The sequence below is a fragment of the Miscanthus floridulus genome, chromosome 3, assembly GCF_019320115.1.
Source record: "Miscanthus floridulus cultivar M001 chromosome 3, ASM1932011v1, whole genome shotgun sequence".
NCBI lineage: Eukaryota > Viridiplantae > Streptophyta > Magnoliopsida > Poales > Poaceae > Miscanthus > Miscanthus floridulus.
Window position 1 is genome coordinate 60,700,257 of NC_089582.1, and position 25,788 is coordinate 60,726,044.

Here is a 25,788-nt window from a genome sequence, read left to right on the forward strand (position 1 = left end):
ACGCATGTTCTGAACACATGTCTGTAATATGTCAGCATGGTCAACATGCGTCTGTGATAACTCATTACTACAGACACGTGTTCAGAAGCCGCGTCTGTAATTACAAGAACGCGCGTCTATATTAGAGATATTTTGTGAGAGACATGTCCTAATAAACACGCGTCTGTAATAAATAGTCCACGGACCCAAAAAAATTATGCAACCTAGTTGACGGACGACTCGAGTCCGCGTACCTCTCTGTCTCCCGACTCCCGTCGCCCCCTCTCTCCCATCTCCCATCTCCCGTCGCCTCCCCTCGCCTCGTCCTCCGACGCCACCGCCCCCCTCCTCTTCATGCCATCGCCCCCTTCCTACGCCAGCGAGACAACCACCCTTCCTCCGCCGGTGCGACCATCACCCCTCAGCCAGCGCGTTCACCACTCCCTCCTCTCCTTTCCTCTCTCTCAGATCTGGGCCGGCGGCGGCGAATCCCCGCCCGCCTCCCTTCCTGTGCCTCCCTCCCTCCTGACCGACGGCAGTCCGCCTCCCTTCCCATGCAAGCTAGGGTTCGGGGGGAGGCCATGCCGGCGCCATCGCTGTCACGCGTCTGGGCGCCTGTGACGCGTATCCGCCAGACGCGGGCAGGGCTGGCATATCCAAGCCGCCTCCTCCTCCCCATCCCCCTCGTCGCGTCCTCCACCTTCCCTTCACCTCGGGGCAGATCTGGACGAGGGCGTGGTGATTCGCGTGGAGGGCGGCGATTCCAGTGGCAGGTGCGGTGATTTAGGTGGTGGTGCTTTCGATTCCAGCGGGGGAACAACAGATCCGCCATGGGAACTTTCGCCTCCTTAATCTTAGCTGATTGCCAGGTACTGATCTCCTCAACCCTTGTTGTACTGTGCTAGATCCACTGTATCTCGCCCTTTTGATTGGATCTGGCTGACAACGCTGAACTTAACTTCTCGTCAAGGATACTCAGTAAAATCCTCAATTTCTATTCAGTTCTGGTGCAGTTAATTTGTTCGTACAAGCACGTTTGGTTGTTATTGCAAACTAAAAATTTGTGTATGTCATATAGCAGTTGTAGTGAATTTAATCTCGCATATGGCAAGATCCTATTGAATACTTCCTTAGTCATCATTGTTCCAACTTCCTTGTCAAATACTACCTTCCTTTGCATGCTGGACTATTCCTTGTCCAATAACAGTCTGTGGTACATCAGTTTGTGAAGCCTTCTTGATTAGAAAGATAATTGATATTTATTTTTTGCATTTGCCTATGTGGGCTAGTATTTTAAGTGTTGTGCAATATTTTAAGTACAGGCGTGTGCTTCCTTCAGACATTTTTGTTTTGCAGTCTGCAACATCATTTAGTTTCTCTGCTCTGTATTAGACTTCAGGTATGGACAAGTCGTTTCTCTGATTCAGTCTGTCAATTAGTTCTCCCCAGTTCACTTTAGAATCTAATTGTATCATACTGCATGTTAAGCTTGTGTATGTTAAGCTTTCTGTTTCAGTTCAGTGACAATTAGTTCTTGTGTCTTGTGATAAAAAGTAGAGGCAACAAAACTTCTATCAAGTTCTTTACACAAGCTGAGCTGTTAGCTACCAGTACAGACACACATGAGCTGTTTATCAATATGAATATATATTGTGTATTAGCTTTTAGTTTTATCGAAATATTGAAATAAATTTTAGAGGAATGTTTTGTTTCAGTTGACATACAGTTCACGTTTTGCAGCATTGCATCTTAGAGGAATGATCTGAAGATGCGTAAGGGGAAGATTGCTGCACAGTGCAGGTGAGACCTTTGCTTCAAGTGTCTGTCAAAGACAATGTACCTTGGTGTCATGTTTATTGAAACCAATGCTAAAGCTGGGTTTAACATTAAGGTTTGCTTCAGAAATATAAACTGCTTACATGTCTCGTTTCATAAGTTGGGTACATGCTGATAAAATGCTTCCAGAGAATGCAATTTTTTCCTCTAAAGTTCAGAGTAGTGTGTTTTTCTTTGGAAAGGCCTTTATTTTTCTGCCTGTCACCGACCACCACAAATTCAGAGTAGTATGTTTTTCTTTGGAAAGGCCTTTATTTCCCTACATATTCTATTATGGTCCATATTTATAAGCTGTAGTTATTCTGCTTGATCTTTGGAAAGGGTTTACTGCTCTCAATTGTCTACCTTGATCACAGTAGTGAATGTGCAGCAAGCAAAACATAAATTAGTTGTAGATTTGCAGGAAGATGGTAGCTGCAGTTACTCTTCTTGATCACAGTAGTATGAATGTGCAGGAAGATGGTAGCTGCAGTCACTCTTTCTTATTTGTATAATCATAAAGCTGACAATTGGTTCTTTTGTTTTCCCATGCTGTAGCTATCAGCTGGATATCAATGTTGACAAAGCAGTTGATTTCTTTGAAGCAGTACGCAGGCTGTTTTCCTCGTTAAGATAAATCCCAGTGCATGGCGTGTAAATTTCTGAGAGATAATGATAGAATTGTAGAAATTCTATATTTCTTCTCCTTGACTTATATCTGCTAGAGTCAGTGAAGTGTTAGTGGATCTCCTGGCAGACCTTCAGTTTTTTGTTTGGTTGGCTGCTTGCAAATTTATTCTCTAATTAGCATGAAATGATAGCGAATTGGGAAGTGATAATAACTTGTTTTGAAGAGCCAATTTCTCACTTGTGTGTGATCTATTTTTCTATGGTTTGGAATTTGATTGCTAATAAAAGTTTCATGCCTCTTGCAGTTTCCAATTGACTTGGAACAATATGGCCGAAGAGAGCAGCTTAAGTAAAGTAGCCTGGTGATAAGGACCAATAGGCAGTATAGGTTTGATGCCTCATCTAACTTCTTCCTCATCTAAGTTTGATGCCTCATCTAAATTCTATATTTTGGCCTACTTTGGTCCAGGTGTAATGAACATATATATATTGGTGCTTTCAGAATGCCATGTGACAAACCACATCCTTGTGAAGTTTCTTGCAATATTGCACTATGTAATAGCTTTTACTTGCAGTATGTTGGAGGGACATGTAATAGCTTTTGATTTTACTTCATGTATATGAAATTGCTAATTAGCAATAGACTACTATTTATATATAACACCGTGGCAGTGAGGATTTCTTTTTTTTATTTTTATATTTCGTTATTACAGACGCGTGTCGGCTATGCGCGTCTGTGATAAGGGGGTCATTACAGACGTGTTTTTTACTCCACCAGTCTGTTGTATGAACCAATCACAGACCCATATTGGTAACACGCGTCTGTAGTATGAGCTTATTACAGACGCATTTTTGTTGTGTCTGTAATAAGACCTTACTAATGACGTGTTATTAGAGACGCGCTGAAGCGCGTCTATGACGTCTCTAAAAGCGTGTCTGTGATGTGCTTTTTTACGTAGTGACACCATTGAGACTGGCCTAATAAAGCAATGATTTTATCGTCTACTTACAACTATGGATATGTATTTAAGGTTGTGGCACTTTTGCCTATTGATTGGTGCATTGAATAACAATTTAACACAACGACGGTTTGAATTGCATGTAATTCGTAATTTGAGTATACAGATTGCTTGCTCTGTCCATTTTCTAATCGAGGAAAATGGGCATGCCTTATTTGGGTAGGCATATGTAGGTAGAAACGACGTGTTCATTCGTTTGAAAATTATTACAGCGTTTGAAAATTATTACAGCGTTTCTAAGTATGACTTGGCTAGCTTGTTTCCAAGCTGGACTTGAGCCTCCATGGTAAGATGCGTGTGATCGCTCGCAATGGGCAGCCCCATGGCATCAACGTACTTGACATTTGGGAGTGTGACTGCCTTTTGAGCTTCCCTCACGAGGTCGAGGAACTTTCCGTTGTACTGCGCAGTTGCAATCCCGACCTATATATAATATGATATTTAGAGACAAACAATGACATACTATAAACAAAAAGTTAGCAAATAAGAAATATAATTGATCCCTTTGAAATACTAAATTTGGATTAACGCATGTGTATTGATTCAAGAAGAGAACCACGACCCACTGAAACAAATTTAGTCATGACATATATCCATGTGTAATCATTCAACAAATTCTGCGAGACAACGTAGGCATGTGTCGTAGATTCATGGCATATTCTCTAAAATAGATAATTGTGTATGTACACATGTGGTGAATCCACCACACAGATCCCACTAATGAGCGAACATTCACTTCTAATTCAGCGAATGACGAGACAAGCCTACAACTTTCCTTTTTTTTAGAAAAAATGTTTCCAAAAATTTTGATTTTTGGAAAGTCACAAAGTTATACTCACAACTTTTGTGCATAATATTTTGCTAGACATAACTTATAACCACAACTTCTAATCATAAATTTTTAATATGTTTTTTTACATAATTTATATACAACTTATCATGACAATTTTTCTATATATTACCTTTGAAACCCAACTTTTGTTCATAATTATCAATGAACATACCTTTCATAACAATTGAACAACATAGCATTTCTAACACAAATTTTTATATAATAAATTTATGAACAATGTAACTTATACATATAAGTTTTTGTTTACCAATGTCTTTTGAAAATGTTTATACACAACTTATTCACCACATTTTTTACATAATTTGTGTTGCATACAAACTTCTAAATCTACAAAATTTGTTCATAGAGAAAAATGGGTGGTTAATATGAAAAAAAAATGAAAAAGTATAGAAAAAAGAAGAAGCGAGAAAATTGTGAAGATGCCTGTCGAATGAATCGTAGCTGAATTGGATTTGCCGTACTGCGGTTAGCTAGCTAGCAGGTGCGGGGTAGCGTTGGAGTAGTTACTGCTTACACTACTACAAGGACTAAATGGCTTGAGGTGTGTGTGTGTGTGTGTGTGTGTGGGTGGGTGTGGGGGGGGATTAAAAACAAGAGCAAATAGGAGTAAAAAAGTGACCGCACACTCTGGTTGTTCGGCCTTGCTATGGGCCAGAAAGGAAAATGACCGATTCGGTCTGTTTGTTAGGAGGTAGTACAGCTGTACGTACAGAGAGCGAGAGCGAGAGCAAGAATCTGTGAGTGACCTGGATGACGAGGAGGTCGGGCCGGCCGAGGTCGCCGCGAACGTCGTGCACGAGAGTCTCCATACGCCGCCGGTAGAGCTCAGCATCCTGGCGCCTCATGGTGTCAGCCTCCCCCTGGAACCAAAGCATGCCGGCGAGCTCACCGCGTCCGCTGCACTCGGCCACGGCCGCCCTGGCGCGCGTCACCATCCGCTCGTACAGCTCCGTTCCCCGGGACCAGTTGGCGATGGGCGTGCCGCCCTGCGCGCACGGCACGAGCCCGACGACGACGGACTCCGCGCCCTCGCTGGCGAGCACGGCGTGCGCGAAGGGCATGCCGGGGCCAACACCGACAACGTTGCCCACGTCGATGCCGGCGTGCAGCGGCTCGCGCGCCTCCTCCCAGCGGAGCGAGGGCGAGAGGCGGAGGATGCGCTCCGAGGGCGCGCACTCCGGCGGAACAATGCCGTCCCAGGTGCCGTTGGTGGCGCCGCCGCGGCCGCTCATGTTGGACTGCCCGGCCAGGATGAAGACCAGCGTCCGGCCGCCGGACAGCCCACCAGCCGCGGCGGGGAGGAGGAGCAGGAGGAAGGGTAACGCTAACGCTGGCCGTAGCATCGCCATTATTGCCCACAGTGCCTTTCACGTGTTCTTTGGTTATATTGGATGCCTGAATGGAGGATGGAATGGATCACGGACTACAGCTAAATAGGAGTGGTACTCCTAGTCGTAGGCATTGATCGATCGAAGCAGACAAAGATGAGTGACGAAAGATTCGTTCCGATCCATGTGTCTTTTTCCGCTGAAGCATGTGACAGCGTGCATGCAGCAGATGGTACAGTGACAAACAAGAAGTTCACCAACCCATATGTACGGAGTGCTAGACATTTTTCCGCTGTAAGAAGCCAGCTAAGCACTATGTTTGCCTAACTGTAACTAGTCGTTTAACCACTGCCATGTTAATGAAGGAAGAAGGGCAAAAAATTACAGAGTCTCTCCTTAATTTCACTTTAAAAGAACTAATAAAAATTATGGTTTCTAACGCAGACAATCAATCAAATCCATAGAAAAGCTGACTTATGGCTAGCTGCCTTGAAAACCTACTATCAGAAGAAGCTCCTATCTAAATAAAGGCTTCCCCAACGCGCTAGCCTAACCATTAGCTCCATCCTCCACGTTTGTACCTGACCTCCACATCACACAGTTTAGTAGCTCTGTAGGCTGCCTGAGTGGCTGTCAGGGTGTAACAAGTACTTCCTTTGACAAAAGGGTGAAGCTCCTACCGCAGCACGTGTTGTAGTAGAGAATTCATTAGAAGTTTACGTTTTACATGAGATAGAAGGTAGAAAGAGTATGACAAAAAAAACACATACTCCCCGCATGCAACAAAGGATATCATTCACATTTACCAAGAAGTCAAATATGTGTTAACTTTAACTGAATATGTACAAAATATATTAATATTTATGATGGGTAATGAGTATAATTAGATTATAATAATTAAATATATATTTTTAACAAATATTACTAATATTTTTTAGAAAAATAGTCGATTTTTAAAAATGAACATATCCACAAACTCTTTTTAGGGCAGAGAGAATACATTTTTTCAAACCAAGAGCACTAGCCTAATCGCAATGGGAACTCAGTAGTCTACATCTACTTAGCTTATTCAAGTGAGGCATATCATTTTATCCTAAGCGTGTTTGACAACCTGACTTTTTAGATTTTTTTTTTAATTTTAACACTTTTTTAAACTTAATTTTAAATCTAACACTCTCGGTTTTTTTAAAAAAAAACTAACACTTTTGGCCGCGCCTATTGCCCTGGCGCGGCCAAATGCCTGTGTCGCGCCATGCATGGAGGCGCGGCAGAGGGCTGACGTGGCAGCGACCGGAAGCGCTGGCCGCTGACGTGGCAGGGCTCTGCCGCGCCACCGATCATGGTGCGGCAGTGCCGCGCCCTGATCCATGGCGCGGCAGAGCCGGATATAACCTCCGCCGCGGCCCTCTGCCCGAGTCGTCTCCATTCTCCGAGTAGCGCTGCAAGGCTGGCCGCCACGCCCGCCTTCCCCCGCGCCTGCCCGCCGCCGTGCACGCCGTCTGCCGCAGCCGTTGCCGCCCACGCAAGCCAGCCCGCCCGCGCCAGCCAGGCAGCCAGCCCGCCGGCCGCCGGGTGCGGCCGCCGCACCCGCACGCCGGCATGCCTCCCCCTCCGGCCATAACCTCCGGTCACGCACGACGGCTGCCCTACGCCCGCGCCTCCCAGCCCGGTCTTACGCGCTGCAACGAGGTACTCCACTAATATAGTTAGCACAATTAATAAAGTTAGTAAAATTATTAAAGTATAGTTAGTATAATTAGTAAAGTTAGATAGTTTAGTTAGTATACGTAATATAATAAGTTAGTATAGGTAGTAAAGTTAGATAGTTTAGTTAGTACAGTTATAGTATACCATGTATAGAAGTTAATATTTGATTAGTTAGTATAGTTATAGTTAGAAAATATATTAATATTAGTATGGACATTACGTACGATGATTTCGACGACTTAATGAAGTTTCTTGAAATGCTTCTGTAGATGGATTGTTGTGTTAGAGTTTTGTATGGAGGAAGTGTTAGGAGAGAGGATGGTATGTTTGAGGATATGGAAGAAGAATTGGAATGGTTTGATGAACCTCCTAGCTTCAACGACTTTTGTGTCCATTTGAATATAAAGTTTGGCGGTGATTTCACACTAAAGGGGAGGTTTGATACTGGGAAGATGTAAGAAAAATGGACGCTTGGCCCATTTACTTTGGATTTTGATGTTTGATGACCAACACAACCAAATTGGACTAATGAATTTGCAAGTGTTTATTTTGTAGTTCAATAGGGTGCAAGACGTGACTTGGACGAAGACGACGTGGTGATCCGATGATCAACACCTTAAAAAAGACCTTAGAAGCACAAGAGAAGACCCAAGATATCAAGCAAAGTCCAAGCACGAAGATTGAAACCAAGCCATACGCAAGATCATGAAGAAACGAGCTCACTGAGGTGACCGGACGCTGGACAAGCGACCGGACGCTGGGCAGAGGACTCGGCAGACAGGCGACCGGACACTGGACCGGACGCTGGCGGCAACCGACCGGATGCAGGACAACAGCGTCCAATCGAGTACAGTAAGGTTCCAGAGCCGCAAATCTACGACCGGACGTGTCCGGTGGCAGACGACCGGACGTGTCCGGTGGCAGGCGACCGGACGTGTCCGGTGGCAGGCGACCGGACGCTGGCTAGCATCCGATCAGTATATTGCCGGCTCAACGGTCAGGATGACCGGACGCGTCCGGTTAGTAGTAGTTTCACGGGAATTCGACCCCAACGGCTACTTTCTCAGTGGGGCTTATAAATACAACCCCCAACCGGCCATTTGAAGGGGGTGGAGCTGAGGAAACATACCAAGGGTGTTGATACACCATTTTAGTGATCTCCACTTGTAAAGTGCTTAGTGATTCATCAGGTGATTAGCGTAGGTGCTTTGCGAAGTGCTTAGGTTGATTAGACCACCGCTTATGCGCTTGCTCTAGGTTTAGGCCTAGTGTTTAGTGAGGTTTGCATACCTCTTATCACTCGGTGCTTATGAGCACCATTGTTGTACATCAGAGGGGTGAAAGGTCCTTGTTTGGTTTTGGTAATTGAGTGACAACTTAGGTGGACTAATTGTGTTTATGTGAGATACACAGGTGATTAGTCCACAGGTACATGTGTGTGAGCAACATATGCTATGAAGGTGAAAATGGCTTGGAGATGTTGCAAAGCTCACACATGTGATGATGAAGGAGCTTAAATGCACATGAGACATGACATTGAGTCATGTGATCAAGGTGGAGAAGATCAAGACAAGACTTGGCTTGATGGACCGGTTGCAAGCGTGAAGGGCAAGTCGAAGGCTTTGGAGTGATGGACCGCGTGGCGGTGAAGCTTGAGCAAGACTTGGCGCTGATGGACGATGGCAACGGTGAAGAGCAAGTAGAGTCAAGATCGATGAACCAATATGATCATGTGATGATATGAAGTGGATCATATCATTGTTGATCGTGTTGGTGCATGTGTTGCATCAACATTGGAGGAGATGGAATGGAATGCGCAAGGCAAAGGTATAACCTAGGGCATTTCATTTCACCGGTCATAGGTGTGTAGAGAAGTTTATGACCGGGTTTAGAATAGATGGCCGTACTATCAAGAGGGGCAAACTTGTTTGCATATCGGTCATCTAGTGCCACTCGAGTGATCTAACTTTGCATTGTCGCTAGGATCGAGTGGCATGGCAAGTTGAGTGGCTAACATCCTTTGGGAAATGATTGTGAAAATGCTAACACACATACACATGGTGGTGTACACTTGGTGGTGTTGGCACATTTACAAAGGAGGTGGTGTTTGCAGGGGTGAGATGGGTTTTGGGTCCCTCTCTCCCTCCCGCCGAGCTTGCGAGGCGGGATTCGGCGCTTTCGGGAAAATGGAATGCCTATTTTCTATTGCGCCGGATGCAAATTCTTGTGGTTAGCACACTTGAGCAAGGGTGAAGAGAATGGAGAAAATGCTGGCGTCGGTCAACTGACCGGACGCTGGATCTAAATGCACCGGACGCTGGCAGGCTGCGTCCGGTCGCACTGACATGGAGTGTAGCAGTAGCTGGAGAGTGACCGGACGCTGGCTGCGTCCGATCGCGTTCGACCGGACGCGTCCGGTCATGCTCGGGAGCTTACTGGAAATGACCGGACGCTGAGGGTCCAGCGTCCGGTCAGTTGAGTGCTGCTGCGTCCGGTCAGGTCAAGTGACCGTTGGAACCAGAACACGTGGTCGTCTGTGGGCGACCGGACGCTGTGGTCCAGCGTCCGGTCAACACGACCGGAGCGTCCGGTCGTCCCGACCGTTGCCCAGTGAAGGGGTAACGGCTAGTTTAGCCCTTGGGGCTATAAATAGAAGTGGCCCTCGGCCATGGCTGGTGTGGAGCACCTTGGGGGACTTTGTGTCCATGCTTGAGAGTGCTTAGGAGCCCTCCATCACACATATACTTGATAGTGATCATTCGATTGTGTGAGTGAGCGATTCTAGTGCGATTGCATCGTGAGGTTGCATCGAGTGGCACTAGGTGATCAAGTTGCAAGCCGGTGGTGCTTGTTACTCTTGGAGGTTGCCACCTCCTAGACGGCTTGGTGGTGGTCTCCGTCGAAGCGTGCAAGAAGCTTGTGCGGCGCTCCGGAGAAGTGCTTGTGAGGGGCATTGTGCTCGCCCCGCGGGAGTCGCGAAGAGCAACTCTAGTAAAGCGTGTCATTGAGCTACCCTCACTCAAGGGGTAGGTTCTTGCGGCGCCCGACGTGCGGGCTTAGCGGGTGATGCTAATTAGCCGCCGAACCACCAAGTGAGCGGTCGACACAACGGGGACTAGCGTGTTGGCAAACACGTGAACCTCGGGAGAAAAATCATCGTGTCAACCTTGTTCTTCCCGTTGGTTTGCATCCCCATTACACAAGCTTGCAATTACTTCTATACATATTAAGCTTGTGTAGTTGCTCTTGTAATTAGATAGCTTGTGTAGCTTGCTAATTACCTTCTTGCTTGTGTAGCATAGAAGTAGCTCCCTTGCGTGGCTAATTTGGTTTTAGTAACCTTGTTAGTCACATTGCTTAGTTTGTGTAACTAAGTATTTGCGCTCTCTAATTAGGCATTGGTTGCCTTGTTATTGAGCATTGCTAGTGAGCTTAGTTAGCCTTGTGCTTTTGCTTACTAGCATGTGTAGGAGCTCCCTTGTTGCTTAAAGTACTAGTGGCATAGGTTTGTGTGACCTTGCTCCTAGAATTGATTAGGAGAGCTCTAGCTAGCCCGGCACCTTTGTTGCATAATTGTTATCTTTGTAAGGTGCTAGTGAACATATATAGTGGGGTATAGTCTTGGCTAGACCGATAGTTTTAATTCCGCATTTATATCGGTTAGCCGACACGATTAAGTTTTAGAAAAGACTATTCACCCCCCCTCTAGTCGCCATCTCGACCCTTCAAGGGGCTTGAAGTCTTGCGAGATCACACCAACCACGTTTGTGGTGTGGCCGCCACCGTGTATCGGAGGGAACAAGGCCCGCAACGTTTTAGCCGAAAGCTTGATAGTGAAGACGGCGGGGAGCATCCGGGAGAGGCTTGCCAGAAGGCACGTCGGAGACCCACTTGCGCGTGGGGAAGACCCGAGGCTATCCACGGAGTTACCCGACCGGGAGCTTGGCCCTTGCGAGGGATTCCTTGCGAGGGGCTCCAACGAGGACTAGGGGGAAGCTTGCGCGCTTCTCGATACCTCAGTAAAAATACCGGAGTTGTCGATAGGAGTTTGCATATCTCTACCTTACTCTTTAGCTTCCGCATTTACATTGATTACTTTACTACGTTTGTGGTAGAGATAGCAACACACTAGCAAAATCATAGTTGCACATCTAGATAGTTTATCTTTTGCATAGGTTTTGCTAAGGTTAGAAAAAGAGGCCATAGTTTTAGAAGTTAGAATTTTAAGTTGCCTAATTCACCCCCCCCCCTCTTAGGCGTCACGGTCCCCTTCAATTGGTATCAGAGCTGGTTGGCTCATATTTGGACCTTTGGCTTAACCGTCGTTGAGCCGACGCTATTATAGAGTGGTTGGGATGGATACCGCTAGTCCTCCATAATTTGATGGCACTAACTTCCTCTACTATAAAGCTAGAATGGCTTGCTACCTTGAGGTGGTTGATTTAGGTGTATGGAGAGTCACTCGTGACGGGATGAAACCCATTAAAAATCCCAAAAAGCCCACAAAAGAGTGATGAAAAAGAAATGCATTTTAATGCTAGAGCTAAGAATTGCTTGTTTGAATCATTTAGCATGGATGTGTTTAACCAAGTGTTCACCTTAAATACGGCACATGAAATTTGGTTAAAACTCCAAGAGCTCCATGATGGCACAAGTAATGTCTGTGAGCAAAAACATTGTCTAGCTAAGCAAAATTATGATTCCATTGCTATGAATAATGATGAGCTTGTTTGTGATATGTATTCTTGATTGAATCTAATTATCAATGAGCTCCATTCAATAGGATTATTAAAGCTAGATGATGCGGACAACGTGAGGAAGATCATCTCCATTCTACCACAAAAGAAATATGCAAGCATCATCACCATCCTTCACAACATGGAGAACTTGAGCACCATGACCCCGGACATTGTTATTGGCAAGCTAGTGGTATTTGAAATATCACGTAAGATGGGTCAAGGAGAAGCATCTTCATCAAGCAAAGGCAAAGCTCTTGCTTGTAGCAAGAAGAAAAAGATGAAGGGCAAGAAAGTTGAGTCAAGCTCAAGCTCAAGCTCCTCAAGTGAAGAAGAAGATGAGGATGATGATGATGATGAACAAGAATCAAGTGATGATGATCAATCTTCCTCCTCCATCTCTAACCTTGATGAAGAATCAATCAAACTTATCAAAAAGGTGGAGAAGGTGATCGTAAGGCTCAATGTCAAGGGTGCGCCCATCCAAATTCAAGACCTCATTTTCACTAATTAAAGAAACGAGCAAAGAAAGAGAGGATGCTATGGATGCGGTGAGTTGGGGCACTTTGTGGAAGTTTGTCCAAACAAGCCCACACCCAAGACAAAGAAGAAGGCATGCAAGAACCAAGCCCTCACATCAATAAGATCATGGGATGATTCTTCAAGTGAAGAAGAACCCCATCACAAGAGGCGAGGCCGCAAGCACTCATCATCAAGCTCTTCTTGTGTGTGCCTTATGGCATGAGGTAACAAAAGCTCTTCCTCTAGCGAGAGTGATAGTGATGATGATATGCCTTCTTATCATGAACTTGTGCAAGAAAATCTTAATTATGCTAAAGCTTGCACTAGTCAACAAAAGAAGCTCAAAAGTTTAAAAGAAAAGCTAGATAGTTCACAAAAAGCATACAAAACCTTGCTTGAATAATATGAGAACTTTGCTAATCTCAATGTTGAACTGTCTACTAAAATTGAGAAACTTGAGACTAGTGCAACAACAAATGCATGCACAATCAATGATGAGCAACTCTTAAAGAAAAATGAAAAATTAAAAGAAAAGTTAGCTAGCTCACAAGAAGCATATAATAGTTTGCTTGCTAAAATGGAAACCATGTGCAAACATTGTGATGAGCTAACTAATAAAGTTGCTAATCTTGAAGCCGTTAGCACAACCCCCACCAAGGCATCTAAAAAGAAAAGTTCTATCTTTAACATGTCTAAAAAGGATGCCTCTACTTCTTGTAATGATTTATGTTTAGACTTATCTTTGTGCAACCAAGTTTGTGTTGAGAAAGTTGTTGTAGATACATGCACACAAGAAATTGCAAAGGAGAATGAGTAACTCAAGCAAGAAGTAGCTCACCTCACCAAGGACTTGACTTAAGTGAAAGGCAAGGCGAAGCAAACCCAACTTCATCAAGATAACACCGTCAAGAGAGTGAAGAAGCTTGATGAAGGACAAACCGTGGTTTGTTACGTGTGCCACAAGGAAGGTCACAAGTCCTATGAGTGCAAGGTGAAGAATGGGGGAGGAGCAAAGAAGAAGGAGAAAAAGCAAACAAGCAAGCTCTCCAACACCTACACCAACAAGGTGGACAAGAATGCCTCCACACCTTATCTCTTGAAGAAGAAGAAAAATGACAAGGTGGTGGCCATCAAGGTGAACAAGCAAGCCAACTATGGGGTCAAACGCTTTTGGGTGCCAAAGGAAATCATTTCAAACATGAAGAGCACCAAGAAGGTTTGGATCCTAAAAGGGAAGTGAGAAGTCCGTTGGACTTCGGGGAATTTGGAGACTTAGCAAAGTTTGGGTGCATTTCATGGGGTGCATCATGATGGTCAAAATCATTGCCAAGTAGGTTAGTGAATACTATGGACCCAAATTCCTCTTCCCATGTTAGGTAACTAGATGTCATTACTTTTAATTAGTATTCATTTCAATTGGTATTGTTTTTCAATTGATATACTCTTAAAGCATCTAGTTATCTTTCATGCCTATGTTTGCATTTACATGCTTAAATTTTTTGTCATGCATTCAATAGGTATATCATATGGTAGGCTTACTCGGTCTCATTATCAACCATTGGAGCAAACCTACATGGTTTAAAATTGTTTAGGAGCACGACACATAGCTTGTTTTACAATTATTTATCTAATATGTGCCAAAATCCAAATTGTAGATAATATATCCCAAATGTCATCTTTCAAGTGGTATTTTGATACTTAAATCAATGTGCACAAATTTTACAAGTATTCAACACTTGTGTGCACAAATTTAGGGGGAGCTTAATCTATAAGTTGGATGCTTTGAGACTAACACCTTTTCAAGCTTATCTTGTGTGTAGTAGTCTCATTGCAAGGAAAATGGAGTCCCCGGAGGAAAGCATTATACTTCGATTGGTAGAAATCAAATTGATTTTCACATGTGGTATTTCTAAACCAATATCACCATGTTGATCTCACTTTGATATTTATTTGATTTCTCCATGCATTATATAGATTAACCTCTCTTATGCAATAAATTGCTAATTATGCATATGCTTTGCTTTTTATCATATGTATGCATAAATTTAGGGGGAGCTTAGTCTATATAATGTGATAATCAAGTTTTGTGACCTATTCCATGCTAATCAAATCCTTCTTTTGGTTCACAAAGTTTGACCCTCCCTTGTGCTACTAATTTATTCCTTTTTGGATGTTTGATGCCAAAGGGGGAGAATTTGAAGGACCAAAGACAAGCATTTAGTTACAAGAAGTAATGGTCCAAGAAAGGGAGGAAAGTGAATTATGGATGAGTCTAAGTAATGGGAGAATTTTTCTTAGAAAGCTAGGCTTTAATCCATAATATCACATGGGGACATTTGCAAGGGCAAGACAAGCTTTTAAGTAAAGTTTTTATTGTTATATGTCAATTAGTATCATATAACCTTGCCCTTTGCATTGCATCCTAGCAAGTAGGTAGTTTTTAATCTTCAAATTCTTATTATTTGCTCGCTTTGGTCGTGTTGTTATCAATCACCAAAAAGGGGGAGATTGTAAGGAAAATGGACCCTTGGCCCATTTACTTTGGATTTTGGTGTTTGATGACCAACACAACCAAATTAGACTAATGAATTTGCAAGTGTTTATTTTGTAGTTCAATAGGGTGCAAGACGTGATTTGGACGAAGGCGACGTGGTGATCCGATGATCAACACCTTAAGAAAGACCTTAGAAGCATAAGAGAAGACCCAAGATATCAAGCAAAGTCCAAGCATGAAGATTGGAACCAAGTCGTATGCAAGATCGCGAAGAAACGAGCTCACTGAGGTGACCGAACGCTGGACAAGCGACCGGACGTTGGGCAGAGGACTCGGCAGACAGGCGACCGGACACTAGACCGGACGCTGGCGGCAACCGACCGAACATAGGACAACAACGTCCGATCGAGTATAGTAAGGTTCTAGAGCGGCAAATCTGCGACCGGACGCGTCCGGTGGCAGGCGACCGGACGCTGGCCAGCATCCGATCAATATATTGCTGGCTCAACGGTCGGGATAACTGAACGCATCCGGTCAGGATGATTCAGCGTCCGGTCAGTAGCAGTTTCGTAGGAATTCGACCCCAATGGCTACTTTCTCAGTGGGGCTTATAAATACAACCCCCAACCGGCCATTTGAAGGGGGTGGAGCTAAGGAAACATACCAAGGGTGTTGATACACCATTTTAGTGATCTCCACTTGCAGAGTGCTTAGTGATTCATCAGGTGATTAGCGTAGGTGCTTTGCGAAGTGCTTAGGTTTATTAGACCACTGCTTATGCGCTTGCTCTAGGTTTAGGCCTAGTGTTTAGTGAGGTTTGCATACCTCTTACCACTCGGTGCTTGCGAGCAACATTGTTGTACATCAGAGGGGCTTGAAGTCTTGCAAGATCACACCAACCGCGTTTGTGGTGTGGCCACCACCGTGTACCAGAGGGAATAAGGCCCGTGGCATTTTGGTCGGAAGCTTGATAGTGAAGACAGCGGGGAGCATCCGAGAGAGGCTTGCTAGAAGGAACGTCGGAGACCCACTTGTGCATGGGGAAGGCCCGAAGCTATCCACGAAGTTACCTGACCAGGAGCTTGGCCCTTGCGAGGGATTCCTTGTGAGGGGCTCCAACGAGGACTAGGGGAAAGGTTGCGCGCTTCTCGATACCTCGGTAAAAATACCGGAGTTGTCGACGGGAGTTTGCATATCTCTACCTTACTCTTTAGCTTTCGCATTTACATTGATTACTTTACTACATTTGTGGTAGAGATAGCAATATACTAGCAAAACCATAGTTACACATCTAGATAGTTAATCTTTTGCATAGGTTTTGCTAAGGTTAGAAAAAGAGGCCATAGTTTTAGAAGTTAGAATTTTAAGTTGCCTAATTCACCCCCCCCTCTTAGGCGTCATGGTCCCCTTCAGAAGACTAGGGCACACTATGTCCTCATGCCCTTACGTGACCCTGCTTACTAGTCCCACTACACTAGGATTCTCCAAGGTTCCAATGTGTCCATAGCTGAGGTGGTGGTGGAGAATGGGTACAGGATGCATGGTGTTCAGGACGGCCCATCCATTGATGGTTTTGGAGACAATGAAAAAGAATTAGAGGTCAAAGGGGAAGCAACTTAGGATAACATGGATTTGGACGGTCAGTTGATGCAGGAGCAGTTTCATTCAACTGTAGTAGGCTGTATAAGCAATGACTTCGATGTGAATGAGTTCGAACGGGAAGAGGAGGAGTAGGAGGAGGAGGATAGGATCGATGATGTAGTTAGCAGTGATTCAGACAATTCTGATGATGACCAAGGAGGTACATATGCTATGGCAACAACGGCTGATGCCATGCCAGTACCGGTACATACTATGCCATTACAAGTACCAACTGAGGTTTTGCAAGGTGTCCATGCTCAGGGTAGAGTAGTCACATATTTGGCTGCAGATGATATCCCCTATGATTCATGGGCCATAATTAGCGAAGCGCAGTAGTATGTTCCACCACCACCTTACACAACGACTGAGCTTGAGCAATAAGGTCCAAGAACATACCTTTTAGGGGCGTTCTGAACTATAGGGATGTCAGCATGACGGATATGGTAGTTTGTGATACTAGTCTCCAGATGTGTAGGAATTCATTGTATAACTATGAGATAGAAACCCTTAGGAAGGGGATGATATTCAACACAATGTCAGAGATGAAACTCTTCCTTCAGGACTATGCTGTGTACCACCATAGACCGTACACCGTCACTCATTCAGATTAGGAGTTGAGGTACCACTTGATATGCAAAAACGGTTGTCTGTGGAGGTTAAATGCATGAAGGGGACAGAGTGATGGCAAGTGGAGGATAACTAAAGTTGTTGAACCCCACACTTGCCTAGACAATAGGGGGAAGGAAAATCATCAGTAACTCACTACACGTTACCTTGCTCGTCGTATATTAGGGCTCGTTGATGACAATAATGACATCTCGGTGTCTTCTTTACAATAGTCTATATCTGGATTTGTTAGGTATGATGTGACGTACGGAAAGGCTTGGCGTGCTAAGCAAATTGCTCTAGCGATTCGATGGGGTACTTGGGAGGAAGCGTACAACAGGGTGCCCTGCATCTTATGTGCAATGCATTATTACAACCCTAGCTTAAAATGGTTTGTGGACACCAAAGGGATGTTTTTTCAGGACCCATTGAGGCATGTCCTCTATCGTGTGTTCTGGTCGTTTGTGTAAACGAAACATGCTAATCGTACTTGTTGATGGCACTTTCCTGACAGGAAAGTACAGGGGCACCTTGATGATGGCTGCTGTTGTTGATCCTAAGGACCAGATAGTACCCGTGGCATTTGCTTTGGTAGAGGGAGAGAACAATGAATCATGGTCATGGTTCATGCGGCTTCTACGTGTGCAAATGCTTGGCCCAACTCGCACTATATGTTTGATCTCTGACCATCACGCAGGGCTTCTTAATGATGCAGTTGAGCATATAGATGGGTTCCCGCCTCTAGTACATAGATGGTGCATGAGACACTTTGCCGCTAATTTCTGGCGGTGTCAGCGGAAGCAGGAGGTATGTGACAAGGTAAAGGCTCTATGTTGTGTACGTATAGAGCACCAGTTCAAGGAGGCAAAGATAGAACTAGACAAGATGGTAAATGCAGCGGGAAGGGCCTTGTTAGAGGTGCAGATAGAACATAAGGCTCAGTGGGCGTTAGCATATGACGAGGGGGGTTTCAGGTATGGCATTATGACCACTAACTCCTCAAAGTCCTTCAACCATGTATTCACTAGAGTCGATTGTTGCCTGTGTCTGGAATTGTTGAGTTCTCCTTTCATAAGTGCAACGAATATTTTGTGAAGAGGTGGGAGCTTGCGCAGAGGAATATAGCTGAGCAGGGGCATTTTGGCAAGGCCAGAGCTGAATATTTGAAGGAGGCCGAGGAATTGGCCAAGCAGCACACCGCCGAGCCGTATGGACCCCGCCGCCATATCTTTAGTGTACGGGGCAAGGGTGGCACAAGCCTGGGCGGTGAACATTATGGTGGACGAAACTACCGAGTTGATCTTGAAAAGGTAGAGTGCAGTTGCAACGTACCTCAGATCATGCATGCCCCTTGCTCTCATATGATCACGACCTGCAGGGTTCGTGGGTACAACTATGAGGATCTACCATATATGTCACCCTTGTACCTCCGTTCGAACACCGTTAGTATTTGGGAGATGAGCTTCGAGCCATACCTTGACCCAACACAGTGGCCACCTTATAATGGTTATGACTACATGCCGCATCTAGATCTAATGAAGGTAGGGAAGGGTAGGAGGAAGAAGAAACGACTGAAGGGGGACATGGACGCTATGAGAGGGTATGGCGAAGACATGTACGACGGGGAGACTTCAATGAGACCCGTGGCAGGAATCTTTGCTCAGTTTGCAAACAATCTGGCCATAAGTCTAGCCGGCATAGAAGACATCAGGTGATTTCATATTGTGTTCGTATTGCATAACAAGTAGTTCAAATTTTGCAATGCTACATAATGTTACTCTGAAAATTGTTAATTTGAATACTCCAACCTTTGTTTATCATTTTGTAACAGGATGGCCCCTCCCACGCCGCACCAGCTGGTCCCCCTTCTTGATGTGGAGTACGACGACCCCCTTCTTGTACCGGACGACGAGGTTCATTACGTCGTGGGACTTAGTTCATTACGTCCAACTTATGTCGAACGAATATTGTCATCGAAAACTTGTAGACTCATAAACCAATGAAAATGTTGTATGGCAACTTATCGTCCATTTATTTGTTTCATGTTCGTTTTGTACAACACTTGTAGTTTTGTACAGCACCTCCGCCTGTAAGCCCACCTCCGCTTGTAGTTCTATAGTTTTGTACAGCACAAACGCGCCATGGGCTATGGCGCGACAAATGATTATGTTTGTTTTAGAATTTTTTAACGCATGATACAAACATATGTGATCACTTAAGATCGATCATGGGTAATCTGAGTACATCATCCGTGGGTACAATACATCGTTAGTTCAAATGGAATATAAGACAACACAATAGAATTTCTACTACATGGCTACATTGATCATTAATAAAGCATGGAACTAACAGATGGCGTAATCAAAAACCCTCAGTCAGAAACATACTGAGTAAGCAACTCATCGTCCGAGTACCAATCCTCAACCACAACCCTGTTGCTGTGGCTAGGCTCACCTACATTACTCTGACCTGCCTATCGCCTGTAGTAAGCGGCCTCTGCTTCATCTATGGCCATTGCGGCCTGAGTGAAGAACGCGTCGTCATCCTCCTCCGCCTGTAACCCCACCTCTGCTAGAGCGATGAGCTCGCTCAGTCTACCAGTGTCGTCCTCATCCTCCTTCGCCTACAAGCCCACCTTTGCTAGAGCGATTAGCTCACTCAGTCTGCCAGTGTCATCCTCATCCTCCTCCACCTACAAGCCCGCCTCTGCTACAGTAATTAGCTCACTAAGTCTGGCAGTGTTGTCCTCATCCTCGTCCCCTCATCAGACAACACAATCGGTGATTGAACGGTGCGACCAGCTCGCTTTCTGCTCATCTAACTTCTTTTCCTCATACCTTGCACGAGCCACCTCTGCAGCATGTTCCTCGCTGTATCCAATCCCTTCATGTATAAAATGCAATCAGTTAGCAACATGATTATATTACATTTACAATCAGTCAACGAAAATAGGTGTTCAAGCACTCACTGGCATATAATGCAGCAACATGCTCGTTCAAGACCTGCATCTATACTCTTGTCTCCTCCCTTGCCTCCTTCCTTGCCCTCTCCTCCTCTAACGTCATCTGTCTCTCCAATCCCTATTTGTTAAGCCCAACATCGATCGGATTACAAATACCGGGCTGTCTAGCAAACTCACGCATCTTTTCTTTGTGATGTTTAACGAATAGGTTGACGTAGTCAGGTCCATATCCCCTTTTTCTTGCAAGTAGTTGCCTCTTCTTCAGTTTATCCAAGAACTTAGCTTGACCATCATAACGTTCCCACCTACATTTCCTAGTGCTCTGTTCAAAAGAAATATTATATCATATATGTCTTAACAAAAGAAACAAAATACGATTTCATGTTTACCACAAAAATAATGAACCTTTTCGTACTCAACCATATGACCGCAATAATGGCCTATTCCAAGCTCCGAAGGGACTAGGCCATAGTTAGAATTAACACCACATTCGCACTTGACTGGTGATGCTTTGTAAATTAATATTTCTTTCTTCTTTTGTTTTGCTTTTGGAGGTTCTTCGGGCCATTTGTTCTTAGGACCATACAACCACTCCTTGAAACGATACTTTGCCATTGAATACACCTAAATAACGTGACATTAGTACATGACACATATAGCTCAACATTTCAACACATACACTTTGCACTTACTTCATGCTTGTTTGGACACACAAACTCCAACATATTGTCAGGGTTTATCACGGCTCGGTCTCCGCAATGGCACAGAGAAGGTTCCTCGAGTCGTCTAACTGTGGCTAAGTGCTTCTCCTTAGCCGTCATTGGAGGGGGATTAGGGGGAGGTGGAACCCACCGCTCGAAGTGCTCTCGTGGATGTCGCCCTCTCCACCAATCGTCGAAAAGGAGGTACATGGGGTCAAATTTGTCTGCACCGTCGATCCACTGAAAAAAAAAACACCTCTCATGAGCCTATACAACAAAAATTCAACAAAATATTAGTAACCTAGTAATACAAATGAAGAAGAAAAATATACAGAAATAATAACTTACATTAAAACGACTGCACGCGTAGAAGCAACGAGCCGCTGTGTCCGGATGTCTCGATTGAAACACGTCGGCCGGACGACCACAGTCACAATTAGGGACAGGGAGTTCAGGAGGGATGGGGGCATCTTTGCTAGACTCGTCGGGGTATATTTCTCTAGGATGGCCCCATTTTCGTCATAACTGCTCCCGAAACATATCTTCCATCTAATAAAACAGTTCAAATTAAACATCAATCAAAACAACGCAAATTAATGCAAAATATAATCATTTGCAATGCAACTAAAATATTATAAACAACAATTATAGTAACAAAAATATACATGGCAAACATACTTCTAACTAAATAATTAACCTTAACATTGACAAACTCATACTAATATCTTCACCATAGTTCCCAAACATAATTTTCCTACTAACCTTAAATCCTATTCATAATATCCTATCCACCATTCAAATGAAAACAAAATGTGCGTCATTACTTTGAACTAGGACGAGGAGAGAGGGAGGCGGCCGGGGAATGGAAGGGAGGGAGGCGGCAATGGAGGGCTGGGTTGCCGCCGTTCGTGGCGCAGCGTGCTTGGATGAGCGGAGGCCATTTCGCTGCTCGGGCAGCGGGACTGGCCGCGGCGGAGGTTATACCTAGCTCTGCCGCGCCACCGATCAGGACGCGGCACTGCCGCGCCAAGATCGGTGGCGCGGCAGAGCCCTGCCACGTCAGCGGCCAGCGCTTCCGGTCGCCGCCACGTCAGCCCTCTGCCGCGCCGCCATGCATGGCGCGGCACAGGCATTTGGCCATGCCAGGGCAATAGGCGTGGCCAAAAGTGTTAGTCAAAGAGGTGCCGAGTCCTGCTGTAAATTATGGAATGTCCATTAGAACCCAAGTGCTATGAAAAATGTCCGAGTAACTAGTATTGGGTTTTTCATGTTTGTAAACTATATGAAATGCAAGAAAAACTACCAATATATATTTAAATATATGTACTTATATATTGTATTCTATTTGTATATTCTTGCGGACATAATAACATAACAAAAAATCTTGGTTGTATCATGTTTGTGCCACCAAAGCAGCTGCAATAGCATGAATTACAAGGTACGTTCAACAACAGTATAGCTCACATGAATAAAATATAGATGTTCAACACGTATTACAGGGCACATGAATAAAAAGAGATGTTCAACACGCATTACAGGAGACAGGGCACATAAAAAGAGCAATGCTCAACTTTTATTTCCTTAGCTCCCTTTTCTCCATAGAGTATCACCGGACTTGTCACCGACTGCTGATCATCCACACCTGCCACTCGTGCTGATTCATTGGTACATGCATGTGGACATTTCTAAAATAATATCCAACTCATCTTCAGTTCTAGTGGCCCGTGCCGTGCTTAAACTTTTTACACGATGACATGGCCTACATATGATGCGTTTGGCAAGGTTTCAAATTCTCGTCATATCAAATCCAGATTTTTTTTTCAGAAATGTTTCTCTGGTATATGAATCAGAATGACTTCGTAGAACCATTTGACTAGCTTGCTAGATTTCTAAAACTAGAACTAGAATAAGCAAAAACCACGTTTTGGGTGTTTCTGTGGCCTAGTATAAAAATAAGAATTGAACGGTTCCAAGTTATTCTCGCTAAAATGTTTCACTATTTGTGATATTTGGTAGTGATATGATTCTAGTGATTTTATTAAGAATATGAAATGTTTCTTGCTGCCAAATGCACCCTAAAAATATGTTCTTCCTTGCAACAATTAGGCCTTATTTGGATGCATGTGTATCCACCTCAATCCACATGTGTTGGAGTGGAATGGAATGAAATTTAGTTTAATTCAACTCCAATCCACTTCAACATACGTGGATTGAGATAAATACATGCGCATCCAAACAAGGCCTAAATATACAAAACTAAGGTTAAAAAAATAAATTATGCCATGATACTTCTATTACTCGTACCTACTTAAAGATAATAACTCAAACAAATCCATTAATCTTTTAGATTATTTATAAATTAAAAAAATAACTCATGCAATGGAGGCAAAATTCATCAAAATCCCCTAAGGCCTTGTTTGGATCATGTGTATCCACCTCAATTCACATGTGTTGGAGTAAAATAGAGTGGAATTTAGTTTAAATCTATTTCAATCCACTTCAACTATATGAATTAAGATAAATACATACGTATCTAAACAACGCGGAAATCGTGGGGTTCATGTAACGTATCACGCAGCCTGCCGGACAGGACGGGAGCAGCGATGTAGCACCAGGGTCCAGGGGGCAGGACCGCACGTCACTGAAGCGGCTGGCCGGCCGGGCGAGCTTGCGCGCCGCCAATCCGGTCGTCGCGCCGCTGTGCTGCAGATCCGATCAACCTCCTGCACAGCCAAGTGCAAATTTTGTAAATTTTTTAAAGATTCTTCGTCACATCGAATCTTTAGACACATACATGAAACATTAAATATAAATAAAAAATAAAACTAATTACACAGTTTAAACAAAATTTATGAGACAAATCTTTTAAGCCTAATTAGACTACGATTAGACACTAATTGCTAAATAACAACAAAAATGCTACAGTATTATTTCCAAAAAAAATCGCCAAACAAGACCCAATTCAAGCTATAATGTTAAACAAAGGTTTACGGTAGGCATGAGCATGATCGTGAAAAAAAACACAGTTACGTAGGGTACCATAAAAGTTTTTTTTTCTAGCAAATTCATCATGTATACAAATGTTATATTAACTTACATATTTTTTATTTTTAAGTTAATAAAGTGGTAACAGATACAAAAAAATATACAAAATCACGCATATTTTAAGATACATAATTTTGTACACGTTACATATGTTAGGTAGTCAAAAGGTATGTACATACCATGTCATGTTAATCCGTTTGGTGTACAGGAAGTCTATGTTACGTGTGGACCAAAAAGAAAAGAAAAGCTAATGCTAATTATATTAAATACAAAGTTCCAAAATATAAAAAGATTTCCCACATCCAATAAATCTGGCATGCATCAAAACTAGAAGAAAGATTTTTAATATAAACTTTTTCTTATTTAACCCGCCATTTTTTTCTTTCTACCATGTTTCACTTGCAGCGGTAGTACTAGCACTACTAGAGAACAAATTTTAGAACGATGTCCCAATTTAGCATTAGCTTTGGCATTTTTTTTTGCCCCCGGGACTAAAGGTCCCTGCCTAACGGTCGTCCGCGGGGCAGGGATCTTTAGTCCCGGCTGGTATTACCAACTGGGACTAAAGGTTTACCTGCCCCGGGAATAAAGATTAATCTTTAGTTCCGGTTTGGCCTTCTAACCGGGACTAATTATCCCGGCCTATAATTCAGCTCATTTCTTTCTCTCCGAGCCCGAGCCATTTCATTCAAACTCACTGCCTCTGTTCTTTAGCTTGCTGTTGTTTTTTCTCTCTCCCCCTCCATTGGTGTTGCTCTTCGATTTTGGAGGTAACAAACTTAATCCTCTTATGTTTTATCAGTAGCTTATCTCATTTTGCGATGTAGATGCATGTGTAACTTTATATGTTGGACTTTATTATGATTTTATATGTCATTTTTAGCTCAAAATCACATGATGATTTGCATTATGTTTGGATAAACAAAAGTTAAATTAGTTCATCAAAATCACGTCTCGCTTGTTCTCGCTGGAGCACGCGCCATCCTCGTCCCCGGTGGCTTACGTGATCTTAGAATTAATTTTTCCATGAAATAAAAAACTTAGAAAATAGTTAGAAAATTATAGAAAATCCGTACTAGTTGAACTTTGCGGACCGTGTTCATCTCGGCGAGCATGTTCTCTGCCGAGCGGTAACGGACGTCAAGGAGGAGCTTTGATTCTACGAGGGATAGCGGCAACGGTCGTGGAATACCGTGTTCCCTTTCTCGTAGAATCGGAGCTCTTCCTTGGCCAAGTACGGTGCCGTCCGATGGAGAAATACTCGCCGAGATAATCATGTAAGCAAGGTCAACTAGTACGGATGGTTATTTATTGAAACATGTTTTTGAGCTATAATTTGATGGATATTTGATAACTTCAGACCTACAAATGTTACTATCCTCGGCAACCTAAACGCCCGCGAGCTCGCCGATATCGAGCAGGTCACTTAGAATTATTTTTTCTATGAAATGAACTACTTAGAAATCATGCCTTTTATTTTTTAGAATTAAATTTTTCATGAAATGAAAAACTTAGAAAATAGTTAGAAAATTATAGAAAATCCGTACTAGTTGAACTTGCGGACCGTGTTCAGCTCGGCGAGCATGTTCTCTGCCGAGCGGTAACGGACGTCAAGGAGAAGCTTTGATTCTACGAGGGAGAGTGGCAACGGTCGTGGAAGACCGTGTTCCCTTTCTCGTAGAATCAGAGCTCTTCCTTGGCCAAGTACGGTGCCATCCGGTGGAGAAATGCTCGCCGAGATGATTACGTA

The 25,788-nt window shown here is 43.8% G+C and overlaps 1 protein-coding gene and 1 long non-coding RNA gene across 2 annotated transcripts; one reads left to right on the forward strand and one right to left on the reverse strand.

Annotated features, from left to right (window-relative positions):
• Positions 1-290: 290 nt before the first annotated feature.
• LOC136545835 (uncharacterized) lies at positions 291-2,628 on the forward strand. The gene is made up of 3 exons (XR_010781169.1): positions 291-848; positions 1,720-1,779; positions 2,353-2,628. It is a non-coding gene; the product is annotated as an uncharacterized lncRNA (long non-coding RNA).
• A 903-nt stretch (positions 2,629-3,531) lies between these two features.
• LOC136545836 (probable carbohydrate esterase At4g34215) lies at positions 3,532-5,691 on the reverse strand. Its single transcript, XM_066537815.1, has 2 exons — positions 5,043-5,691; positions 3,532-3,866 (listed from the first exon to the last, which is right to left on the reverse strand). Exons 1-2 carry the CDS (start codon positions 5,643-5,645, stop codon positions 3,669-3,671), a joined length of 801 nt encoding a protein of 266 aa, XP_066393912.1. The 5' UTR covers positions 5,646-5,691; the 3' UTR covers positions 3,532-3,668.
• Between the last annotated feature and the right edge of the window lie 20,097 nt (positions 5,692-25,788).

Excerpts from the sequence above, each read along its gene's own strand:
- LOC136545836 (XM_066537815.1), bottom strand. The coding sequence starts at position 5,645 with ATGGCGATGCTACGGCCAGCGTTAGCGTTACCCTTCCTCCTGCTCCTC. Across the intron at positions 3,867-5,042 it reads CCGACCTCCTCGTCATCCAG|GTCGGGATTGCAACTGCGCA; the intron begins GTCACTCACAGA and ends TATTATATATAG.